Here is a 23,358-nt window from a genome sequence, read left to right as displayed (position 1 = left end):
ACACGTTCTGAGGGCTTCCTTGATGTGTTTTCATTCTTTTTATTTCATTCCATACAGAGGGGGAGGGAGACAACATTATCTATCTCCTGTCTACAACACGGTCTTTGGTCTTTTCAGCCGTTCCAAGAAGGCTCCAGCCCCATTTGCACCACTCAGGTGACCCTGAGGACACAGATGAAGCTTTAAGCGGCCTCAACGACTCTCTAAAAAAGGATGCAAATGACCAGATTTGTCTGCAAGGAGTAGAAATCGTTTCATTCCCCACCATCCAGTCAGAGCTGAAGAAGCTTCTCAGATGAGAAGTGAAATGTCTTCAAAGAAGAATCAGGAAGTCCAGTTGCCTCTTGAAAAAAAACAACCTGGGATGACCTGGATGGCTGAGAATCTCCAGAGACGCTTCAACCCTCAGCTACACATAATCCTTGACTTACGACCACAGCTGACCCCCAAATTTCCGCTGCTAAGCGAGACAGTGGCAAAGCGAATTCTGCCCTATTTTACAAACTTTATCGCCACTGTTATTATTATTTTTTATTGAAAACGTTTTACAATAATTTTTTTTTAACAATTATCTCCCCCCTCCCCTTCCTCCTCCTTCCCCTTCCCCGTCCCCCCCACCGAGACTTCCCAGAGCAAAATACAGGGTATAACATCTAACAAGCATACACTAGAATACTACAAAAACCATAACCCATAATCTCTTCTCTCCTTTGGCTTCCTTAACTCCCCTTTCCCTTTTAAACAAATACACAAATACATCGCCACTGTTATTAAATGTACTATTGTACTTCTTAAATTAAGGTTAAGAATCTGGCTTCCCCGTGAACTTTGCTGGTCAGACGGTCGCGAAAAGGTATTGCGTGACTCCCCCGCCCACCCCCCCGCCCCCCAGCACATGGCAACGGTCGTAAATATGAGCCAATTGCCAAACGTTTGAATTTTGATCACTTGACCGGGAGGAGGAGGCTGCAGTGGTTGTAAGTGTGAAAAACAGCCATAAGTCACTTTTTGGGAGGGCCGTCGTAACGTGGAACGGTCACTAAATCGAGGACTACCTGTATAGGCAAGAAACTCCTGTCTGAGCCATCCAGATGATCTGACATGGCGTAAGGCAGGTTCAAAGACGGATCAGCCTGTGAAGATCCTGCTTGGTAGCCCTTCAACAGGCTGCAATCCAACAGGAAAATTCAGCTCGCTCTACACCAGGGGTCTCCAACCGTGGTCCCTTTAAGACTTGTGGACTTCAACTCCCAGAGTCCCTCAGCCAGCAAAGCTGGCTGAGGAACTCTGGGAGCTGAAGTCCACAAGTCTTAAAGGGAGCAAGGTTGGAGACCCCTGATCTACACCACTCAAAGGTCTTTTTTGAAGCTGCTTTGGACACATAAATTCTTTTTTTTTTTTAGTCTAGAAACTGGGGCTTTTTTCGCTCCTCACAGCTGGGCTCCACAATGTTTAACCCAAAAAGGCAAGAGGGGAGCCACGACAGTGGACTGCTCCCCTGTTCAGAAACGTGGTGGCGCAGTGGCCAGAATGCGGCATTGCAGGCAAAACCTCTGCCCACACAGCCAGGAGTTCGATCCTTGACCGGCTCAAGGTTGACTCAGCCTTCCGTCCTTCCGAGGTGGGTAAAATGAGGACCCAGATTGTTAGGGGCAATTCGCTGACTCTGTAAACCACTTAGAGGGGGCTGTAAAAGCCCTGTGAAGCCGTATAGAAGTCTTAGTGATATTGCTATTCTCTCCCTCTCCCTCTTTCCTGCTCCCTCTCCTTCCTTCATGCCCTTTTCGTCTATCTTTCTTTTCTTTCCTTCCCTCTAGTCTCTCTGTCCCTCCCTTCTTTTTCTCCATTTTTTTCTTTCTCTCCTGCTCGTCCATCTCTCATTTCCCTTCTTTTCTCCCTCTCCCTTCCTCCTCTTTCCTTCTTTCTTTCTTTTTTCTCCCTCCCTCTTTCCCTCCCTCTTTCCTGCCTTCCTTTCACTTTTTCTTTCTTTCTTTCTTTTTCTCTTTCTATCTTCTTTGTCTCTCTCTTTGTCTCCCTCCACCTCTCTCTTTCCCTCTTTCCTTCCTTCCTTCTCTTTCTTTCTCTTTCTTTTCTTTTCTCTCTATCTTCTTTCTCTCTCTTTCTCTCCCTCCACCTCTCTCTTTCCCTCTTTCCTTCCTTCCTTCCTGCCTTCTTTCTCTCTCTCTCTCTCTCTTTCTTTCTCCTTTTCTTTCTCTCTCTCTCTTTCCTCCCTCTTACTTTCTTTTTTCTTTCTTTTTTTCTCTACCTTCCGTTTTTCTCTATTTTTTTCTTTCTCTCCTGCTCCTCCATTTCTCATTTCCCTTTTCTTTTTTCTCCCTGTTCCTTCCTCTCCTCTCCTCCCTTCCTCCTCTTTCTTTCTTTCTTTCTTTCTTTCTTTCTTTTTCTTTGTCTACCTTCCTTTCTTTTTCTTGTAAGAGCCATGGTTGTGCAGTGTTTAGAATGCAGGCTAACTCACTGCTCACTGTTAGGAGCTTGATCCTGACTGGCTCAAAGTTGATTCACCCTTCCATCCTTCTAAGGTCACTAAATAAGGACCTGGATTGTTGGGGGCAATGGGCTGATTCTGTAAACTGCTTAGAGAGGACCGTAAAGCACTGTGAAGTGGTATATAAGTCTTAAGTGTGATAACTGTTGCTATTCATCATAGAGCCTGCCCATCATACTCGCAAGTTGTGCCAGTCATAAAACTGGTCTGTGGTGTGACTGGTCTGATTTTACAACTTTTTAAGCGAATGCCACGGTCACTCAGCGAACCAGTGGTTCTCCAGGGGGGCAGTTTTGCCAAATTTTAGAAATAAGTGCAGATATTCTGATCAAAACATCATAAAACGTGGACATTTGACTGCAAGTTGCTGCAAATGGCTATAAATGTGGTTGCAAGTTTAGTCACATGACCTGTGGGGGGGGCGGTTAAGGGGTCCCTGACCGTCGGAACTTTGAATCTGGGTTCTATGTACCGCCACGATAAATCCGCTGTAACTTCAAATGGTCACTAAGCCACCGGTGGTGAGGCTTAGGACTACCGATGCACCATTTGTGGCCGCCATCTTGACTTTTTGGACTGTGGAAAACCCCAGCTGGCTCCCACACAAGGACACCACAAACAGACCTTGGCAGGCTCCGGTACGGATGTTGGGAATGAATCCACGGCGGCAAGGATGTGGCTGGGCCGGACACATCTCGCAGGGGTGGCCCCAGGCGCGGCCGATGGTGGCACAGCACATGGTTTTGGTGCACACGATGCCGCTCAGCTGGCCTTGGCACATCTGTTTGTTCACCTGGCTGAAGCAGGGGCCCGTGCGGTAATCTAGGAAGGAAAGAAGAAGGGTGGTCAGTACCAAGCCAGAAATGGGGGTCCCTCGTATGAGCAGGAAAGAGCCCCCACCCCCCGAGGGAGGGTGCAAAGGGGGCTTCACATATGTCTCCCACCACAGTCTGTGGGCTGCCAGAGTTTGGTGAGCAAATCTGCTTCCTGGAGAAGCTATTTTACCAATGCTGGGCAGTTCTCTGTTTCTGGATAAATGTTGGTTTGTTGTCGGTCAGTGGAGCTAAGAGTTGGGGGGGGCAGTTGAGGCCCTAAGAAACATGATCTTCTAGGTGCCTCTTGAATCAGCGGAAAGGTTTCCTCCAGAAGTTGTGGGAGTTTCATCACTGGAGGCTTTTAAGAAGAGACTGGACAGTCACTTGTCTGAAATGGTATAGGAATTCCTGCCTGAGCAGGGGGTTGGACTAGAAGACCTCCAAGGTCCCTTCCAACTGTGTAATTCTGTTATCCTGTAATGTGGTTTCTGTCACTGAAGGCTTTCAGGGATCTTAAAATAATGGAAATTAGTTTTATTATTATTTTTTATTTGATTTGCACAGGCACCCACTCGACACACAAGTTCTGGGCAGCAAAAGAATAATTTAAAATGAGTAAGAAAAGCGTCAGGAAGAAAGAGGAAGAGAGAGGAAGGAGAGAAGGCGAGGAAGAGCGGGAGAAGGAAGGAAGAGGAGGAGAGGAGGAAAGAGAGGAAGAGTTAGAAGAGGAAGAGGAAGGAGGAAGAAGAGAAGAAGACAAGGAAAGAAGAGGAAAAGGATTGGAGGAAAAGAGGGAGAGGGAAAAGAGGGAAAGGGAGAAGAGAAGAAGTGAAGGAGAAAAAGAGAGAGAGAGAGAGAAGGATGTAGAGGTGAAGAGGAGGAAGAGGATGAGAAGGAGAAGAAGGGAGAGAAATAAAAGATGGAAAGGTGGAAGGGAAGAGGAAGAGGAAGGGAAGAGTGAAAGGAGGGAGAGAGGAAGTGAAGGAGAAAAAGAGAAGAAGAAAAAGAGGAGGAGGAAAAGACAAAGAAGAGGAGAGGAAGAGGATGAGAAGGGGAGAAAAGGAAGAGAAAGAAGAGGAGAAAAAGGTGAAAGAGAAGAGGGAGAAGAGAGGAAAAAGGAGAGGGATAAGAAGAGGAAGAAACGAAGGAGAGGAGTAAAAAGGCAGAAGAAGAGGAAGAGAAGGAGAAGAAAAGGAAGGCAAACAGAAGATGAAAAGAAGGAAAGAGAGGGAGAAGGAGAAGAAGAGAAGTAAGAGGAAGAGAAGGGAAAGAAGACGAGTTGGGTGGATGGAAAAACGATTTTCAGAATGGTAAACGTATTGATGTAGATTTTACACCACCCAAATAAAATGACATTTCCTCCCCCCCACTACACTAAAGGGGATTCCGAAAGAACATTTGTGGGTACACCCCTCAGTCTCCCCCATTTTTCGCAGCTGGACAGTCTCCCTGCAACCCCTTCGGGAGGGACCACATTTTTTAACTCTGGAAAGCGTCTCTTGAAGGGGTTTCCAACTCTTCACCTCCACCCTCCTCCGGTCAACGGGGTGACCCACTGAGATTTCCTGCCTTTGAAACCCGGCAGACCCACGGAGATCTCCCACCCACCCAGCCCACCCATCTGCAAAGAAGGACGGGGGGTCTTGAAGGACAAGAGAGGCATTGTCAGGGCAGGGAAAACATCTTTTCTTAATTTCCTGGCCTCCGGGGCGGTCTGCCTTTCCCACGTTCTGGCCATCCTCGCTGATTTTAGCCGCGGGTCCAAGGCTGCAGGGGTGGGCAGCCTGCAGGAATTTGGGGGAGGCGGTGGTGGGTGTCCTCCTGACTGGTGTGGTGGCCTAGAGGAGGAGCTCTCGCCTCACAGTCAGGAGGCTGTGAGTTCGATCCTAGGGAGAGGCAGATATTTCTCTCTCTGGGCACACGGAGAATGTATCTGGTGAACAAAACTCCGCATTGGCAACATGAAGGGCATCCGGCCAGTAAACATTCAGCTCCATCCCACTGCCCAAGACTCCACCCCGCAAGGGATGACGGGGTCATTAAAAGAGGATGGTGGGGGTCCTCCTCTTTTTTTAGCAAGGGCTCCAGCACCAACGTCTCAGAGTGTCAGTGGCTGGGCACAGGTGGGACCGTGCAAGCTGGCAAATTTGTATATTATCCGTTACAGGGGTCCTGCGTGAAGGTTTGGGGACTTTCTGGCTGAGTTTCTCAAATGCAGGTAGCCCTCAACTTATGACCACAATTGAGCCCACAATTCTTGTTACTAAACAAGGCCACGGTTAGGTGAATTTTGCCCCAGTCTACGACCGTTCTTGCCGAAGTGAATCACTGCAGTCGTTAAGTTAGTCACATGGTTGTTAAGCAAATCTGGCTTCCCCCGTGGACTTTGCTTTTCAGAAGGTCACAAAAGGGGATCACGTCACCCGGGACTCTGCGACCGTCATAAAATATGAGTCAGATGCCAAGCCATGGGGAGGCTGCAACAGTCCTAAGTGTGAAAAATGGCCATAAGCCACTTGTTTCAGTGCCCGTTGTAACTTTGAATGGTCACTAAGTGAACTGTTGTAAGTCGAGGACTACCTGTAAGTCATGGAGAACATGACTCCTTTTTACGTATCCTGACAAGCAACACTGTCATTCGATGCGTTGCAGGAATATCGGAAGAGCTCGGGAGGATCTTCAGCCAAGACGACATTCGCGCCCACTTCAAACCCAAGAATACACGAAGGCCGAAGCTTCTCCACCCCAAGGACAAAACACACCAACTGAGCAACGAGGTATAACCAGAGCATATAAAACATTTGCTAGACCAATTCTAGAATACAGCTCGCCTGTTTGGAACCCTCATCACATCTCTGAAATCAATACAATTGAATGTGTCCAGAAGTATTTTACAAGACGAGTTCTCCGTTCCTCTGTAAACAACAAAATACCTGATCCCACCAGACTTGAAATCCTCGGCTTAGAAAACTTGGAACTCCGTCGCCTTCGACAAGACCTAAGTTTAACTCATAGAATCATCTATTGTAATGTCTTTCCTGTTAAAGACTACTTCAGCTTTAATTGCAATAATACAAGAGCAACCAATAGATTTAAACTTAATGTTAACCGCTTTAATCTAGATTGCAGAAAATATGACTTCTGTAACAGAATCATCAGTGCTTGGAATACTTTACCTGACTCTGTGGTCTCTTCCCATAATCCTAAAAGCTTTAACCAAAAACTTTCTACTATTGACCTCACCCCATTCCTAAGAGGACCATAAGGGGCGTGCATAAGCGCACAAACGTGCCTACCATTCCTGTCCTATTGTTTTTCTTTTCTTCTTCCTATATATATGCTTATACCTCCTTATATTTACCCATATATGTGTTTATTTACTGTATAATCTTTTTGTATGATACCTACATATATTGTTGTGACAAAATAAAATAAATAAATAAATAAAATAAAATAAATAAATAAATATATGCACTATAATGCAGCGAGCCCTGTGCAGATCTGTCCATTGGGGAAACAAAACAGCCACTTCACAAATGTGTGGCACAACCTAGGACAGTGATGGCTAACCATTTTGCCATCGCATGCCAGGAGGGGGTGGGCCGTGCACCCATAATTGTGCCCACACCCATAATTCTATGCGCCCTGCCCCCACGCATGCGCACACGACCGACCCCCACTCTCCCCGCTCCTGGCATGCGATGGCCCGGTAGGCCCATTTTTTTGCTGTCCCCAGCCTCCAGGGCGTCTCTAGGAGCCTGGGGAGGGCGACAGCAGCCTCCCCCCTCCCCCAGAGGTCCTCCGGAGGCCAGAAGCAGCCCGTTTGCCAATTACGTAAGTGCTCTTACGGCAGCCTCACTAAACCTTCTACTACTCTTCAGGAACACTAGACTCCACGTCCCATAACTCTCAGCCAGAATCCCAGGCACGGAAGTCTCCCAAAATCCCTTTTTGTTATCCCACGTCACGTTTAAACACTCTTAACAGAATAACATAGTTGGAAGGGATCTCTGAGATCTTCTAGTCCAACCCCCTGCTCTGGCAGGAAACCATCTAACCATTCCGGACAAGTGGCTGTCCAGTCTCTTCTTAAAAGCCGCCAGTGATGGAGCACCCAAAACTTCTGGTGGCAAGCTGTTCCACTGGTTAATTGTTCTCACTGTCAGGAAATTCTGTCCCTTTTTAAAGTGTCTTTAATTCCTCATCCTGGCTGGGGGATTCTGGGAGTTGAAGTCCACCCTTCTTAAAATTACCCCGGTTGAGAAACCTCACCCTGGAGACCGATCAAGACCCACAAGGAAGGAGCCAGACGCCCCCCCCCCTTTTCTTTTTAAGTCCTGCTCCCAAAATAGACTTGGGGGAGGGGGGAGAAGGGGGGAGAAGGCAGAGAAATGGACAAAAATAGATTTCCTGATTTAAGTTCCCAGCAAGAGACGGAGAAGAGCCAACGCCGTCTGCAGTGCCCAGGCTGAGGCGGGAAGGGGACCGGGGGTTGGGGGCTAGCTGGCGGAGGGCCAGAGCACATCTGGATCTAATTGGAAGAGGTCAGGTGATCAAAGATTTAATGAGGCTGCAATCAAATTTTATTAAGGCTCAGACATGGGATTTTATTTATTTATTTATTTATTTATTTTATTTTATTTGATTGCCCCCCCTGCTCCCCCACCTCCGTACACGAGAAAGGCTGTAAGCCCCCCCCCACTCCCCCCCCACGATCAGCTCATTCCTGTCCCAAAACACAATTTTAAGGCACCAGAGAACCCGTTTGTACTTTTCTTCCCAAAGGAAGCCCACTCTGGGCGGACCTCCATGAGGACTAGAACCTTAGCCGTGTTTTTAGGGGGGAACCCCCTCTAGCTCAACTGCTGGAGCACAAGGGGGAGGGAGGGGGTTTCCTTTCGTCTTGCAACCCATCGCTTGGTGAGCATCTGAAGTTACAACGGCATGGAGTGGGGGGGGGGGGGGAAAGAGAGGCCGAAGACTGCTCCTCGCACTTACGACCATGGCAGCATCCCCACAGTCATTGGGATCAAAATTTGTCCTATCTGTACGACGGTAAGCTGCCTAGACTCACCTCGGCAAGAAATTTAATGAATAAATCAATATTGTTTGTGAGTGAGTGTGCCTGCCTGCCTGTGTGTAGGTGTTAAATAACAAACAAATAAACCTCCAGACTTTTGACATTCAGTTAAAACATGTTCGGGTACAAGAGACCTAGAATCCTGAGGTTGTGGATGGGACCATGGTGGCCATCTAGTCCAGCCCGCTGCCCAGCGCAGGACCCTTCAGCCTACCCAGACAAAGGTCTGCCGCTCCCACCCCTTGGATTGAAATCCCCCCCAGGGACGGAGTGTCTGAGAGACTGGCCAACTCTTTCATTATTTTTTTTTGTCTTTTAATGACCCCGTAATCCCTTGCATCGGGCTGGAGACAAGGCAACAGAATGGAGTTGAATGTTTACTGGCCAGATGCCTTTCCTGTTGCCAGTGTGGAGTTTTGTTCAGCAGATGTATTCTCATTGTGCCCAGAGAGAGAAATATCTGCCTCTACTCAGGATCAAACTCCCAGCATCCTGATTGTGAGGCGAGAGCTCCACCTCTAGGCCACCACACCACCACTCCTTGGAAGAGAGACCTTTCATCATCATCATCATTATTTAATAACCCCATAATCCCTTGTGGAATGAAGTCTGGGCAACTGAATGGAGCTAGCAGTGTTTTAATGGCCGGATGCCCTTCCTGTCGCCAATGTGGAGTTATATTCAGCAGATATATTCTCATTGTGCCCAGACAGAGAAACCTCTGCCTCTACCTAGGATCAACTCTTGGCCAACCCTTTCATGCCTCTTACAATTTAGAATTTGGATTTCCCCCATAAGAAAATTTCTACCCTCCGATCCTTCTTATCGTTTTGGCAACCAGAACTGGAACCCAGATTCCTGGGACCGACTGGCCAGTGCAGGCTAGAGCAGAAATATCATTTCCTGAGAACTTGGCATGATGACAGGTAGTCCTCGACTTATGGCCACAAAGGAGCTCCAGATTTCCATAGCTAAGCAAAAGGATTAAGGGAGCTTTGCCTTGTTTTACAACCTTGCCGCTGTTGTTAAGTGAATCCCTTAACACTGATAGTAAGACGGTCGATGAGTGGATGTGGCTTCCCCCGTTGACTCTATTCGTCATTAGTTTGCAAAAGGGGATCATGTGACACACACCCCCAGGACACTGAAACCGTCATAAATACGAACCAGTTGCCAAGCGTCTGAATTTTGGTCACATGGCCCTGGGGATGTCACTTTTTCAGTGCCTGGCAGCTGCCACCTTATGCTTGCTTGGGCTTCACTGACCAGCTGTCTGCAAGGACTAGAAATCCTTCCATTCCCCACTATCCTGTCAGAGCTGAAGAAGCTTCTTGGATGAGAAGCGAAACGTCTTCAAAAGAAAAACCAGAAAGTCCAGTTGCCTCCTGAAAAAGTCACCTTTGGGACAAAATGTGGAACTGTTACCAAAACATCCAATTTGAACCTTATTGGAAACCACCAAGTTTGGAAGCAACTCAAGACTCCTGTCAACCCTGAAGCTGACCTGACCGTGGCCATTTTGAGGCTTCAGCGTTGCCACACTGGAGCTGAGGGGTAGGAAGGGTCGGGGGGGAATAGAGATAGCGGGGGGTTTTGTAGCCAAAACAAAATACTTTCTCCTGGGAACCAAGGACATTCCCACAGGTGGTCGGAGAGAGGAGGAGGAGTGAAGTTACCAAGCAACCAGACGGCACCTTGATTGGACCACGTGACTGATTGGTTGGAGGGAAGGAACTTTTACTTTTAATTAGATGTAGACTGTGGGGACATTTAGAGTCGGTTTTCACCGGCCTGTGCCAATATGATATGTCCAATAAAACTAATATTTGAGGAACCTCCTTGCCTCGGAGTCCTGTTTGTGTCAACCCTAAAGTTGGCCGAATGGTGGCCATTATTATCTTTTGTAGTTTTTCTAGTTTTTTCTCCTCACAGCTTCAGGGCTGATACAGCGTGGAGCCAAGGGGCCAGGGAGGCGGGTGTTGAGATAGCTGGGGTGCTGTAGCCAAAATAAAGTTCTTTTCCCTGGGAATCAAGGACATCGGTGCAGGTATTCAAGAGGTGGAGACTGAGGTCACCTAGCAACTGGACTACATGCTGATTGGACCGTGTGATTGATGACTCTGGGAGGACGTGACAACTTTTTACTTTTAATTGGTTAATTTAATTTTTAATTGGCGGGAACTTAGAGCCGGTTTTTCACCAAGAAAAGGCCAATTTGATACGTCCCAATAAAATGTTCTTTGAGGAATAGGCCTGCCTTGGAGTTCTTATGGAATGGGACGTATTACTTGGAACCCTGACAACGGCATTAGCCGACATTCTCACTTCCTCCCATTCATAATCGGGATCCTCATGAGATGCTACACGGAGCACCTGGAAGAATCCCTCCAACAAATACCCTAATCTCAGAAGGCACGGAAGTTTCTAAAGTGGACGGAGATGCGATAAGCGCACACTTAAATCGGACAGCACTTGTGCAAAAAATAGCTTTTCCGGACAGCAGATAAAGATGTCGGCGAGGGAGCCCTTTTTGGCAAAGCTTCTGAAGACAGAAATACAAGCAACTTCAGTTGAGCTCCAAATTTCTGTTGCTAAACTGGACAAGCCCAATTCCTGCAACCGTTCTTCGTATGTTTTAGCCTCCAGTCCCCTGATCATCTTCGTTGCTCTTCTCTGCACTCTTTCTAGAGTCTCAGCATCTTTTTTACATCATGGCGATCAAAACGAGATGCCATATTCCAAGTGTGGCCTTATCAAGGGATTATAATGTGGTATTAACACTTCACGTGATCTTGATTTTATCCCTCTGTTGATGCGGCCTAGAACTGTGTTGGCTTTTTTGGCAACTGATGCCTCATAATTAAGGGATTGTCCATTAGGACTCCAAAATCCCTCTCGCAGTTACGGCTATTGAGCCAAGAGTGGTGAAACCTGTCATTGTTGGGTATCAGGAGCACTGAAGGCTGACTGGCCACAAGAGCGAGACTGAGTGGAACCAGAGGGTCAACCCTGAAGTGAAGCCATCTTGGAGGCTACAAGAGAGGGAGGCCAGGGTGGGCTGCTGGGGGTTCGCAGGGGTTTGGGAGAACCTCTAGCTAAGATTCTGTGCAGTTTGGAGAACCACCACCCCCAAATCCCACTCCTGGCTGGCCCCACCCACTCCGCCCCTCCCAGGAGTCCCCATGCGGCTTGTTTTGGATTCAGGTAAGCGCAGGGCGCATGTGGAAGATCAGGGAGGGTGAAAAATGAGCCTAATGGAAGTTTGGGAAGGCCGTTTTCGCCCTTCCGGAGGCTTGACGAAAACCTCTGGAGCCCAGGGAGGGCAAAAAAGCTCCCCCCATGGTGCAGGAGGCCGACTAGGCCACGCCCACCATGGCCACGCCCACCCAGCAACCGGGCAGAGAACCCTTGCTAAAATTTTTGAAGCCCACTCCTGGAGGGAGGGGGGAGAAATAGTTAGATGTGGTTTTGTAGTCAAAACAATAACGTTTTCCTGTGGGAACCAAGGACATTCTCACAGGCGGCTGGCCAGAGGAGGAGTGAAGTAACCAAGCAACCAGCCAGCACCTGGATTGGACAGCGTGACCAGTGACTTGGGAGGGAAAGGGGAAACTTTTTAATTAGGTGAAAGCCGCGGGAAATCTCAGACATGGCTTTCACCAACTGTGCCAATATGATGTATCCAATAAATTGTTCTTTGAGGAATTTGCGGAGTTCTGCTTTCTATGGGTGCATTACTTGGAATGCTGACATGCAGATTGATTGATCCAATCTCCCAGAACATGCCTGGCTGGCTGAGGAATTCTGAGAGTTGAAGTCCACAAGTCTAAAAGTTGCCAGATTTGGAGAGCCCATGTCCAAGAAGCTCCTAGTGCAGATAGAAAGTTGACTAAGAAAAGGTGGAAGGGTTTGCTTCCCAATGGTGCTTTGTCTTCTTCAAGAGGACGAAGGTCTTCTACCCAACAGCGGTGAAGATAGAAGGAAGCGAAGAAAGGAATGAAGATAAAGAAGAGGAAGATGGCCAAAGGATAGTAGGAAAAGGTCAAATAACACAGAGAAGTAAGAAGTGGTGCACCCAAAACTCTGTTTTAGGCCCAGTTACTCTTCAACATCTTCATCAATGACTTGGACCAGGGGATAGATGGGAAACTCATCAAATTTGCAGATGAAACCAAGCTGGCAGGAATAGCCAACACTCCAGAAGCTAGGCTCAAGATACAGAAGGATCTTGACATTGGGCGCTATCTAACAAAATGAAATTCAGTGATGAGAAAAGGAAGGTTCTAAATTTAGGCCAAAAAAACAAAACGCACAGGTACCGTATATGTGGTACCTTGCTCAATAGTAGTAACTGTGAGAGGGATCTTGGAGTCCTAGTGGACAACCATTTAGATATGAGCCAGCCGTGTGCAGCAGCTGCCAAAAAAGCCAACACAGTTCTGGGCTGCATCAACAGAGGGATAGAATCAAGATCACGTGAAGTGTTAGTGCCACTTTATAATGCCTTGGTAAGGCCACACTTGGAATATTGCATTCAATTTTGGTCACCACGATGTAAAAAAGATGTGGAGACTCTAGAAAAAGTGCAGAGAAGAGCAACAAAGATGATGAGGGGACTGGAGGCTAAAACATATGAAGAACGGTTGCAGGAACTGGGTATGTCTAGTTTAATGAAAAGAAGGACTAGGAGAGACAGGATAGTCTTCCAATATCTCAGGGGTTGTCACAAAGAAGTCAAGCTATTTTCCAAAGCACCTGAGGGGAGGACAAGAAGCAATGGGTGGAAACTAATCAAGGAGAGAAGCAACTTAGAACTAAGGAGAAATTTCCTGACAGTGAGAACAATTAACCAGTGGAACGACTTGCCTGCAGAAGTTGTGAATGCTCCAACAGTGGAAGTTTTAAGAAGAGATTGGACAACCATTTGTCTGAAGTGGTGTAGGGTTTCCTGCCTGGGCAGGGGGTTGGACTAGAAGACCTCCAAGGTCCCTTCCAACTTTGTTATTCTCCAAGCATCTCTGCTAACCCTGGATAGGTTTCCAGGTTCAGCAGCTCCCAAAGGAACCAAATTTTCTGGCTGGTTCAGTCCTCTTTGCAACACGGGGTCTGCAGTCTTGGCATCAGGTGGCCCTGAAGGGTCCTAGCGAAGCCCCTTACTCCCCTTAGGCCTTCCAGGTTCTCTGGAGTACAACTCCCATCTTCCCCAGCTGGCTGGGGAGACCCAGAGGAGCAGCACCCATCAGATCCGCAGAGAGTCCAAACATCAAAACTCTGATTGGTGGTTACCCTGGTTGGACAGGGAAAAGAAATCCAACCCTGTGTTTGGGAGAAGAGAGAACAGAGGCTCTGATTGCCCCCTCCCCCAAGATGGATAGGCAGCCCCTTCCTCAATTGGGGGGGAGGAACTTGGGGGGTGCAAAGACAAAGGGGGGAGAAAGGGGAGTTTGCTTCTTGCCAATCTGATTATCCCCCCCCTCCAAACAGCCCCTGGGGAAGTTAGTCCGCAGAACCTTGGCAAGAGATCATGAGGACTAGCAGCAACTTGAAGCAGCTTCCATTCGAGAAACCCTGAGTTTTGGGGAAGGGGCCATCCAGACCTTTCCCCTTCCCCAGTGCAGGAATGACCTTCCTGTTCCTCCCCCCTTGTGGTATCTCCCTAATCCCCCTTCCTCCCCGAAAGACATCTGCATACTTGGATTGCAGGCTTTTGCAGGCTTTCCTGGGAATCGGCTCCAGAGACTGAAGGGGATTTCCTTTGGACTCCAAAACCCCCTCGGGAGGTTTACAATAATTATGATTTACGCTATTACATAGGCAGCCCCCCTCCCGCTCCAGGAAGACTGGGGATTAAACCCCATCCAAGAAGAAAATCCAAAATTAATCCCCACCCATAAAGGCTCCTTCCCCTCTCCCAATAAGCAGCTGCTCAGCTCAGCAATCCATTGCAAACCCCACAGGTGGGTCCTGTCCCTCCCCTCCCAGAACTCTCCGGTTGCAGCTGCCATCTTGACTGAGCCCCCTCCCCACCCCACCCCATCCCTGCCTCCCTCCCCCCCCCAATTTTACACCAATCTAGAAGAAATCAAGATTCTGGACCTTTGCAAACTAGCAAATTGCTTCCAGCTCGGACTCCGTCCCTCTTTCCCTCCCATTGTGGATTTCCAAAGGGCCCTCCCCCCTTCGCTTTCCCCTCCCCAGAGCTTTCAGGAATGGAGGGTGCAGCAGAAGACCTCCAATCTCTTCAAAAATCAAACTGGACTTTTCCTGCTATGGATTCACGGAAGGGCTGGTCCTTTGCGGTCTGGAAAAAGCCAAAACACCTGCAGCAATGATAAATGTGGGGCCAGAAAGAGGAAAAAATGAGGTCGCTTCCTGATTTCTTGTGAGGGGTTCCCCTCTCCCTGCCTGCCCCCACAGTGAAAGGGATGACGGGGACACAGAATAACAGAACAGCGGAGTTGGAAGGGACCCTGGAGATCTTCTAGTCCAACCCGCTGCTCAAGCAGGAGACCTTATACCATTCCAGACAAATGGTTGTCTAATCTTTTCTTAAAGACCTCCAGTGATGGGGCATTCACAACTTCTGGTGGCAAGCTGTTCCACTGGTTAATTGTCCTCACTATTAGGAAATTTCTCTTTCATTCCAGATTGCTTCTCTCCTTGGTTACTTTCCATCCGTTTCTTCTTGTCCTGCTTTCAGGTGCTTTGGAAAATAGGTTGACACCTTCATCTTTGCGGCAGCTCCTCAAATATCGGAAGACTACTGTCATGTCACCTCTAGTCCTTCTTTTTATCAGACGAGACATATCCAGTTCCTGCAACTGTTCTTTATATGCTCCAGTCCCCTAATCATCTTTGTGGCTCTTCTCTGCACTCTTTCTAGAGTCTCCACATCGTTTTTACATCGCGGCGACCAAACCTAAGGAGAAACTTCCTAACAGGGAGAACAATTAACCAGTAGAACAACTTTCCTTCAGAAGTTGTAGATGCTGCAACATTACGGGAAGTTTTTAAGAAAAGACTGGACAGCCATTTGCCTGAAATGGTATCGGGTCTTCTGCCTGAGCAAGGGGTTAGACTAGGAGACCTCCAAGGGTCCCTTCCAAGTCTGTTATTATGTTCAAACTGGATGCAATATTCCAAGCGTGGCAGTGGTGGGTTTCAATGTATGTTACTACCGGTTTGCCTCACGAGTGCATGCTCGCTTCATGTGCGTGTGCGGTGGTTCGCACACGCATGCACCCGGTTCGCAAAGCCTCAAAAAACATACCAAACAGGATGGCATAGAGCCGGGGCGGAAGCCTAACCCTAATCCTAACCCACCCACGATTTCAGCTACCGGTTCAGGCGAACCGGTCCGAACCGGCTGAATACCAGCTCTGAAGTATGGGTGTCCGCTTTGGAAGCCATGTTAGGCCAGAAGCTTCCGTGCTGCTACTTTCTCATGTGTGGGAAAGTAGGAAGGGGGTGTGGGATTTAGCAGAGGGGTTGTCTTTAGACATAATAGCATTCTTCCTGTCGGTCAAGGTCAGGCCGATCCTGCATCTGGAGGAGACCAGGAGTGGTCGGAGGGCTGTCTCGAGATGGGACGGATGGAGATTGGAGCCTGTGATCGACTGAGGAGTCAGGGGGTGATTTTGGGGGAATTTTGATTTACTGAGGGAACTTCGTGTTTTCCCAGATGTGCCAGTTTTCCTATCCCAGTAAAGAGAACTTTGTAAATAGAACTTCAGTTTTTTTACTTGGAGTTGGGGGGTTTTCTGGAACGCTGACAGTGAGTTTACCAAGGCCTTATGAAGCGGTATTAACACTTTTACATGATCTATTGATGCAACCAAGAACCGAGTCAAAGACCAAACAGGAAGCCAAGCTTTTCTCCACCATGATGGGCCCCGGAGTCCTAGATGATGTTTAATGCAATTTAGGATTGCATTGGCTTTTTTTAGCTGCTGCCGCACACCGTCGGCTCATATTGAATTGGTCTCCTAGAAAGAGCAGGGGGTTGGACTAGAAGACCTCCAAGGTCCCTTCCAACTCTGTTATTCTGCAAGAGGAGGAAGAAATAGGAGACGTCTCGCTCTGCTTCTTCTCTCGCCCAGCCGATCCGCCTTCTTCAACCCGATGCCCTGCAGATGTTTGGGCCTACAAAAGCCTGCCACCTCCCAACTCCAGACCGTACCAGCTGGGTTTGATGAGAACGTTAATCCAAAACATCTGGAGGGCTGCAAGGAGACCCCGACTGTTAAGGGGGTGGGGGGGGGGGTGTCGGAGCTAAGACTCCAACTTATCCTGCTGCCTCGGAAAAAGCTCAGGAGGCTTTGAAACTCGATCCCTCTCTCTTCGCACAGCCAGGGCCCCGGTTTGTTTTGGCAGAGGCAGCCCAGCTGGGAACCAGGTTTAATCTCAGACACCGGAAATGCTTTCCCACCGTCCCACCAAAAAAACCCAAGTTTTTTACAGGCTCAAGATCCCAAACGCCATTCCAAAATCTCCCAAACGCCATTTTGTGCACTGTTTCAATCAATCGGCCACAGGGGTGGGGTGGAGTGTTGGGGGTTAAAGCCGCCTGATTTTCGGCAGCGTTTGAGGCATGTCTGCACAAAACCCAGTCTCAGGGAGTTCCAAAGACAGTCGGATCACTGTAGCTTTAATGGATTTTCTCCCTGTTGCTTTAAGGTGGGAGGATCCCCCACTTCTTTGGGCAGCCCCTCAAATATTGGAAGACTGTTGTTATGTCACCCCTGGTCCTTCTTTTTTTCTAGACTAGCCATACAGATAACAGATTTGGAAGGGACCTTTTAGGTCATCTAGCCCAACCCCCTCCCCCAAGCAGGAGACCCTACACCATTCCTGACAAATGGCACCTAGTCTCTTCTTGAAAACCTCCAAGTACCCAAATCCTGCACCCGTTCTTCATAGGTTTTGGCCCTCCAGTCCCCGAATCTTCTTTGTTGCTCTTCACTGCACTCTTTCCAGAGTCTCAACATCTTTTTTGCATCATGGTGACCGGAACTGGATGCGGAATTCCAGCTGTGGCCTTACCAAGGCTTTGTAAAGCGGTAGTAGAACTTCACATCATCTTGAGTCTATCCTTCTTTTAATGGAGGGCTAAAGGCTTGTTGGAAAGGAAGCCAGGAGATTTGGAAGCGCAGAGCAGACGCCCTGCAGAGCAATTCAACACATCTTTCATCCAAAGTACACATGGATTTGATTCAGACTTCTATCTTGGTGTCGTTGGCATTTCATCTAAGGTTTTTCTCTCTCGACGTCTGAAATGAGGACTGTCTGGAACGGGGGCTATTTATATTAAGCTCCTTCCTTCTATCCTGCAGGTAAATGGTGTAAGGTATCTGCAGGTATGCAAGGGCTGATTTTAGTTATCTTAGTTCTGTGATGGCCAACCTATGGCACACGTGCCCGAAGTAGCATGCAGAGCCATGTCACCTGGCACACGTGGCGTCACCCGTTCCTCTTCCGGGTTTCTGGTGCGCATATGCACGCAATGATCTGCTGGCACGCGGCAGGGCCGGAAACTAGAAGAGTTGGCCTTCCATTTTCCAGCATGAGCATGCGCACCATCCAACTGATCGTCGTGTACGCATGCGCGCCAGAAACTCGGAAGAGTAGCTGGCTAAAACCGGAAGTTCAGTAACTGAAACCGGAAGTTTGTTTTTGGGCGCGCGCATGCACCCTGGGCAGCTCCTCTTCTGGGTTGAGGCCCATATGTGCAAGCCAAACATGCGCACTCCCTTTTTGGGACTCGGTGCCGAAACGGTTTGCCATCACCGTCTTAGTCCAACCAGACTGTAGATGGCTGACAACACCCAGCAGCATTTCTTCGGTCAACCCCGGCTACGCTAAACGTTCTGCATTCAAAACCTTGAACCTTTTGCCCAGGTTTGCAACTGGAAATCAGAAATCTCAAGCCTTCACTGTTTCTTGACAAAAATATCTATGGATCGACAGCCGAAGGTTGTGCTCGTTACCCAAGGATTAAAGCCTTTCTTTTAATAAGCAAAAAAATAAATAAAAAAGAATAGACCACCCACCCCACCAGAATAAAATTCTTGAATTGTCTTGCTGAGAAAATTCAGTTTCTCAAACTCGGAAAGCTTAAGACATCTGGACTTCAAACCCTAGAATTCCCCATCTTAAAACCAGAGCTAGTGTGTTTAACTTGGTTTGTCAAACTTGGCAACTTTAAGACATGTGGACTTCAACTCAACAAATTCCCCAGCTTACAAAAGAACCAGCGGTTAACTGACTTGCAACAGGATAGCATAGCAATAGCAATGGCACTTATATACTACTCCACAGTGCTTTCCGGCCCCCTCTAAGCAGTTTGCACAGTCAGCCTGTTGCCCCCGACAATCTGGGTCCTCATTTAGCGACCGCGGAAGGAGGAGTCAACCTTGAGCCGGTCAGGATTGAACTGCTGGCAGTGAGCAGAATTAGTCTGCAATGCTGCCTTCTAACCACTGTGCCGCCACGGTCCTTCCTTCCTTCCTTCCTTCCTTCCTTCCTTCCTTCCTCCCTCCTGCCCTCCCTCCCTCCCTCCTTCCGTCCTTCCTTCTTAGCACTTAGACTTAGCACTTCAAAGTGCTTTTACAGCCCCCTCTAAGCAGTTTACAGAGTCACCTTTTTGCCCTCCAACAATCTGAGTCTTCCTTTTACCAACCTCGGAAGGATGAGTCAACCTTGAGCCCGTCAATATCGAACTTCCAAACTGCTGGCAGCCGGCAGTCAACAGAAGTAGCCTGCAGTACTGCGTTCTAACCACTGCGCCACCACAGCTTAATTGCGTTCCAACAGGGTTGGCTAGCCTACCTCTCTCGCACTGGGGTCCTGTGAATCCGTATACGCAGGCACAGCGGTTGGGCCCGATGCACCGGCCGCCGTTCTGGCACCCTCCTTCGCAGATGGCTGAGTGAGAAAGAGAGAGAGAGAGAGAGAGGCAGAAATCAGAAGATGAGCTTGGAGCAAAGCTGGGATTCCCAGGAAGATGGGCTTTGGAGTGCCTCTTCTGAATGCATTTATGGGGGTGATTTCATGGTCATTGCAAGGATCAACCTAAGAGGGACAACCTCTTCTTCAAAGCACCCGAAGGCCGGACAAGAAACAACAGGTAGAAACTAACCAAGGTGAGAAGCAACCTGGAACAAAGGAGAAACTTCCTGACAGTGAGGACAATTAACCAGTGGAACTGCTTGCCACCAGAAGCTGCAAGGTGCTTCATCACTGGAGGTTTTCAAGAAGAGACTGGAGAGCCACCTGTCTGAAACGGAATAAGGTCTCCTGCTTGAGCAGCGGGTTGGACTAGAAGACCTCCAAGGACCCCTCCAGCTCTGTGGTTTTGTTTAATGAAAAGAAAAACTAGGGTGACACTCAGTGTTCCAACCCACAAAGAAAAGGGGGTCAACCTATTCTCCAAAGTACCCGAAGGACAGACAAGGAACAATGGATGGAAACTCATGAAGGAGAGAAGCAACCCAGAAGTAAGGAAAAATTTCCTAACAATGTGGACAATTAACCAGTGGAACGGCTTGCCACCAGACGTTGTGGTCGCTCCAACACTGAGCAACACTGGAGGTCTTAATAATAATAACAGAGTTGGAAGGGACCTTGGAGGTCTTCTAGTCCAACCCCCTGCTTAGCCAGGAAACCCTACACCACTTCAGGCAAATGGTTATCTAACATCTACTTAAAAATTTCCAGTGTTGGAGCATTCACAACTTCTGCAGGCAAGTCGTTCCACTGATCAATTGTTCGAACCGTCAAAAAATTTCTCCTTAGTTCTAGGTTGCTTCTCTCCTTGAGTAGTTTCCACCCATTGCTTCTTGTTCTACCCTCAGGTGCTTTGGAGAATAGGTGTCAAGTAAATCCAAAAATGACTTTGAGTTTTAATCTGGGTGGAGCAGTGCTTCTCAACCTTGGGAAAATTAAGACAAATGGACTTCAACTCCCAAGATTCCTTGAACCAAAACACACATTTAACTCAGTTTTTCCTCACACTTGGCAAATCTAACACATTTGGACTTCATCTCCCAGAATTCACCTGTCTTAAAGTGGCCAAGGTTGAGAAACATTGATGGAGAGTGATTTTGGGAAAAGGTCACACCCAAACTATCCAGGAAGGTGGTTGTGAAAATAAAATGGAAAATAAAATGGGTGTTGATTTTCCCCAAACATTGGCACCTCTGGCCAGGGATGCCCGTGGGCGGATGCTGGCTGGCTGGGCCTGCGTTGGCACTCACGTTGGCCGCAGTGGTTCCCAGTGTATCCCTTCTGGCACAGGCAGGCCTCCTCGGCACAGCTGCCCCCGTTCAGGCACTTCATACTGCAGGACGGGACTGCGGGAGGAAGGAGGAGAGTCAGTGGAAGGATAAGGGAGGCGGGAGGGAAGGAAAAAAGGGAGGAAGGAAGGACAGAAGATGGAAGGAGAGAAAGAGAGAAGGAATGGGAGAACGGGGAGGGAGGAAGGAGGGAGGAAAGAAGGAAGGAACGAAGGAGATAGGAAGAAAGAAAGGAAAGGAGGAAGAACACAAGGAAGGAGGGAGGAAAGAAGGAAAAAATGAAGGAGATAGGAAGGGAGGGAGGAAGAACAAAATGAAAGAGGCAGGGAGGAAAGAAGGAGGAGGGAGGAAAGAAGGAGGAGGAGAACAGAAAGAAAGAGGAGAGAAGGGAGGAGGGACGGAAGAAGGGAGGCGGGAGGAAGGAAAAAGGGAGGAAGGAAGGACAGAAGATGGAAGGAGAGAGAGAAGGAATGGGAGAACGGGAGGGAGGAAGGAGGGAGGGAGGAAAGAAGGAAGGAACGAAGGAGATAGGAAGAAAGAAAGGAAAGGAGGAAGAACAGAAGGAAAGAGGGAGGAAAGAAGGAAAAAACGAAGGAGATAGGGAGGGAGGGAGAACAAAATGAAAGAGGCAGGGAGGAAAGAAGGGAGGGAGGAAGAACAGAAAGAAAGAGGGAAGGAAGAGGAGGAAGGGACGGAGGGAGGGAGTAAAGAAGATGGAAGGAGAGAAAGAGAAGGAATGGAAGAATAGGGAGGGAGGAAGAACAGAAGGAAAGAGGGAGGAAAGAAGGAAGGAATGAAGGAGATAGGAAGAAAGAAAGGGAAGGAGGAAGAACGTAAGGAGGGAGGGAGGAAGAACAGAGAGAATGGTGAAGGGAGGGAGGGAGGGAGGAAGGAGGGAAGAAGATAGGAAGGAAGGAGATAGAGAAATTGAAAGGAGAGTAGGAGGAAGACAGGACTTTTCCAAACCTGTGTGTGTGTGTGTGTGTGTGTGTGTGTGTGTGTGTGTGTGTGTGTGTGTGTGTTTTCCTGCAGGGGGATAAAAAAAAACCACATTCAAGACACTGGACACCCCTCCATCACAGCCAGACAAGCGATAGGCTGTGGGTCACATCTGCCCTTCACATCTGTTGTGGGTTTTTTTCAGCCGTGAAGGTTGCTAAGGTTCCCATTCCCAAATATTGACGGCCAGAGGAGCACTTCTGCAGTTTAACCCCCCTCCCCTCCCCTCCCCTGGGCATCCATTTTTATGGGTCCCAGGCCACGGCCCCTTCCTTTCCCCCCCCCCCCCGCCTGCGATGCTCAGATTGAGTGGGTGGGGCTGTTCTGTCTGGACAAAGGGAGCCTCCCCCCTCCCCCACCCACAGCTGTAAAAATTGGAGTGGAAACCCACCCACCCAATGTTCTCCAGAGCAGGGGTCTCCAACCTGGGCAACTTTAAGACTTGTGGACTTCAACTCCCAGAATTCCTCAGCCAGCAAAACTTTGTGAAAATATTTACAGACCCCTCGCATCCTGGACATAAACTGTTTCAACTCCTACCCTCAAAACGACGCTATAGAGCACTGCACACCAGAACAACTAGACACAAGAACAGTTTTTTCCCGAAGGCCATCACTCTGCTAAACCAATAATTCCCTCAACACTGTCAGACTATTTACTGAATCTGCACTACTATTAATCTTCTCATAGTTCCCATCACCCATCTCTTTCCACTTATGACTGTATGACTATAACTTGTTGCTGGCAATCCTTATGATTTATATTGATATATTGACCATCATTTGTGTTGTAAATGTTGTACCTTGATGAACGTATCTTTTCTTTTATGCACATTGAGAGCATCTGCACCAAGACAAATTCCTTGTGTGTCCAATCACACTTGGCCAATAAAATTCTATTCTATTCTATTCTATTCTATTTTATTCTATTCTATGTGTCCCAGCCAGCCCCCGAGCAGAGCGACCGACCTGAAATCCAGCTCTGCTAACTTCTCAATCCCGCCTCCCACCCAGAAATCGCCCTATGGTCTCCCATCCCTCGCTCAGCAGGGCCGGACCTCCTCGGCTCTAGAGGGAGTCCTCGACTTACGACCGCAAGGGAGCCCCCAAACTCCCTGTGGTTAAGTGAGGCATGTCTGGTGAGTTCTGCCCTGTTTTACGACGTTTCCGCGCCACAGTTGTTAAGCGAACCGCGACGGGTCGTTTAAAGGAATCTCACGGTTGTTAAGCGAATCCGGCTTTCCCCGCGGAGTTTGCTTGTCATAAGTTCTCCCAAGGGGATCACGTAAGCCCTCCCCCAAAGGACATTGGCACCGCTATAAATATGCATGCAATCCTGCAACCGTCGTTAAGTAAGAAAAAATTGTCAGAATCCCTTTTTTTCAGGGCCATTGTAACTTTGAACGGTCGCTAAATGAATTGTTTTAAGTCTAGGACTTCCTGAAACTGAGTTGGGCTGAAGTTGGCCTGGACCCGCAGCCTGTCCCCCCACGGCCCATGTTTTGGCCAAGGGCGGGGGGATCCGGCTGGGCCTGTTAATTGCCATCCTTTGTGGCCGGCCCTGGCCTCATTGCAGGGAGAGAGAGCTACAACAGGCAGTGGTCTCAGTTAGTGGCCAAAGGGAAGTCTTTCAGCAGTGGCCCAGCCCGGCAGACCCCTACTTTGG

At 48.5% G+C, this 23,358-nt stretch overlaps 1 protein-coding gene across 1 annotated transcript in view; it reads right to left on the bottom strand.

The window, feature by feature from the left end:
- Positions 1-23,358, bottom strand: part of FBN3 (fibrillin 3) — a 161,767-nt gene that overhangs the window by 134,550 nt on the left and 3,859 nt on the right. Inside the window, exons 2-4 of the mRNA XM_058173252.1 lie at positions 20,656-20,751; positions 19,229-19,324; positions 3,131-3,328 (exon numbers count right to left, since the gene is read on the bottom strand). Of these exons, the coding sequence (XP_058029235.1) occupies positions 3,131-3,328; positions 19,229-19,324; positions 20,656-20,751 (390 nt within the window). The remainder of the gene's footprint in view (positions 1-3,130; positions 3,329-19,228; positions 19,325-20,655; positions 20,752-23,358) is intronic.

Source organism: Ahaetulla prasina, chromosome 1 (genome assembly GCF_028640845.1).
Source record: "Ahaetulla prasina isolate Xishuangbanna chromosome 1, ASM2864084v1, whole genome shotgun sequence".
Classification (NCBI taxonomy): Eukaryota; Metazoa; Chordata; class Lepidosauria; order Squamata; family Colubridae; genus Ahaetulla; species Ahaetulla prasina.
This window is presented reverse-complemented; position numbering and strand designations above follow the sequence as displayed.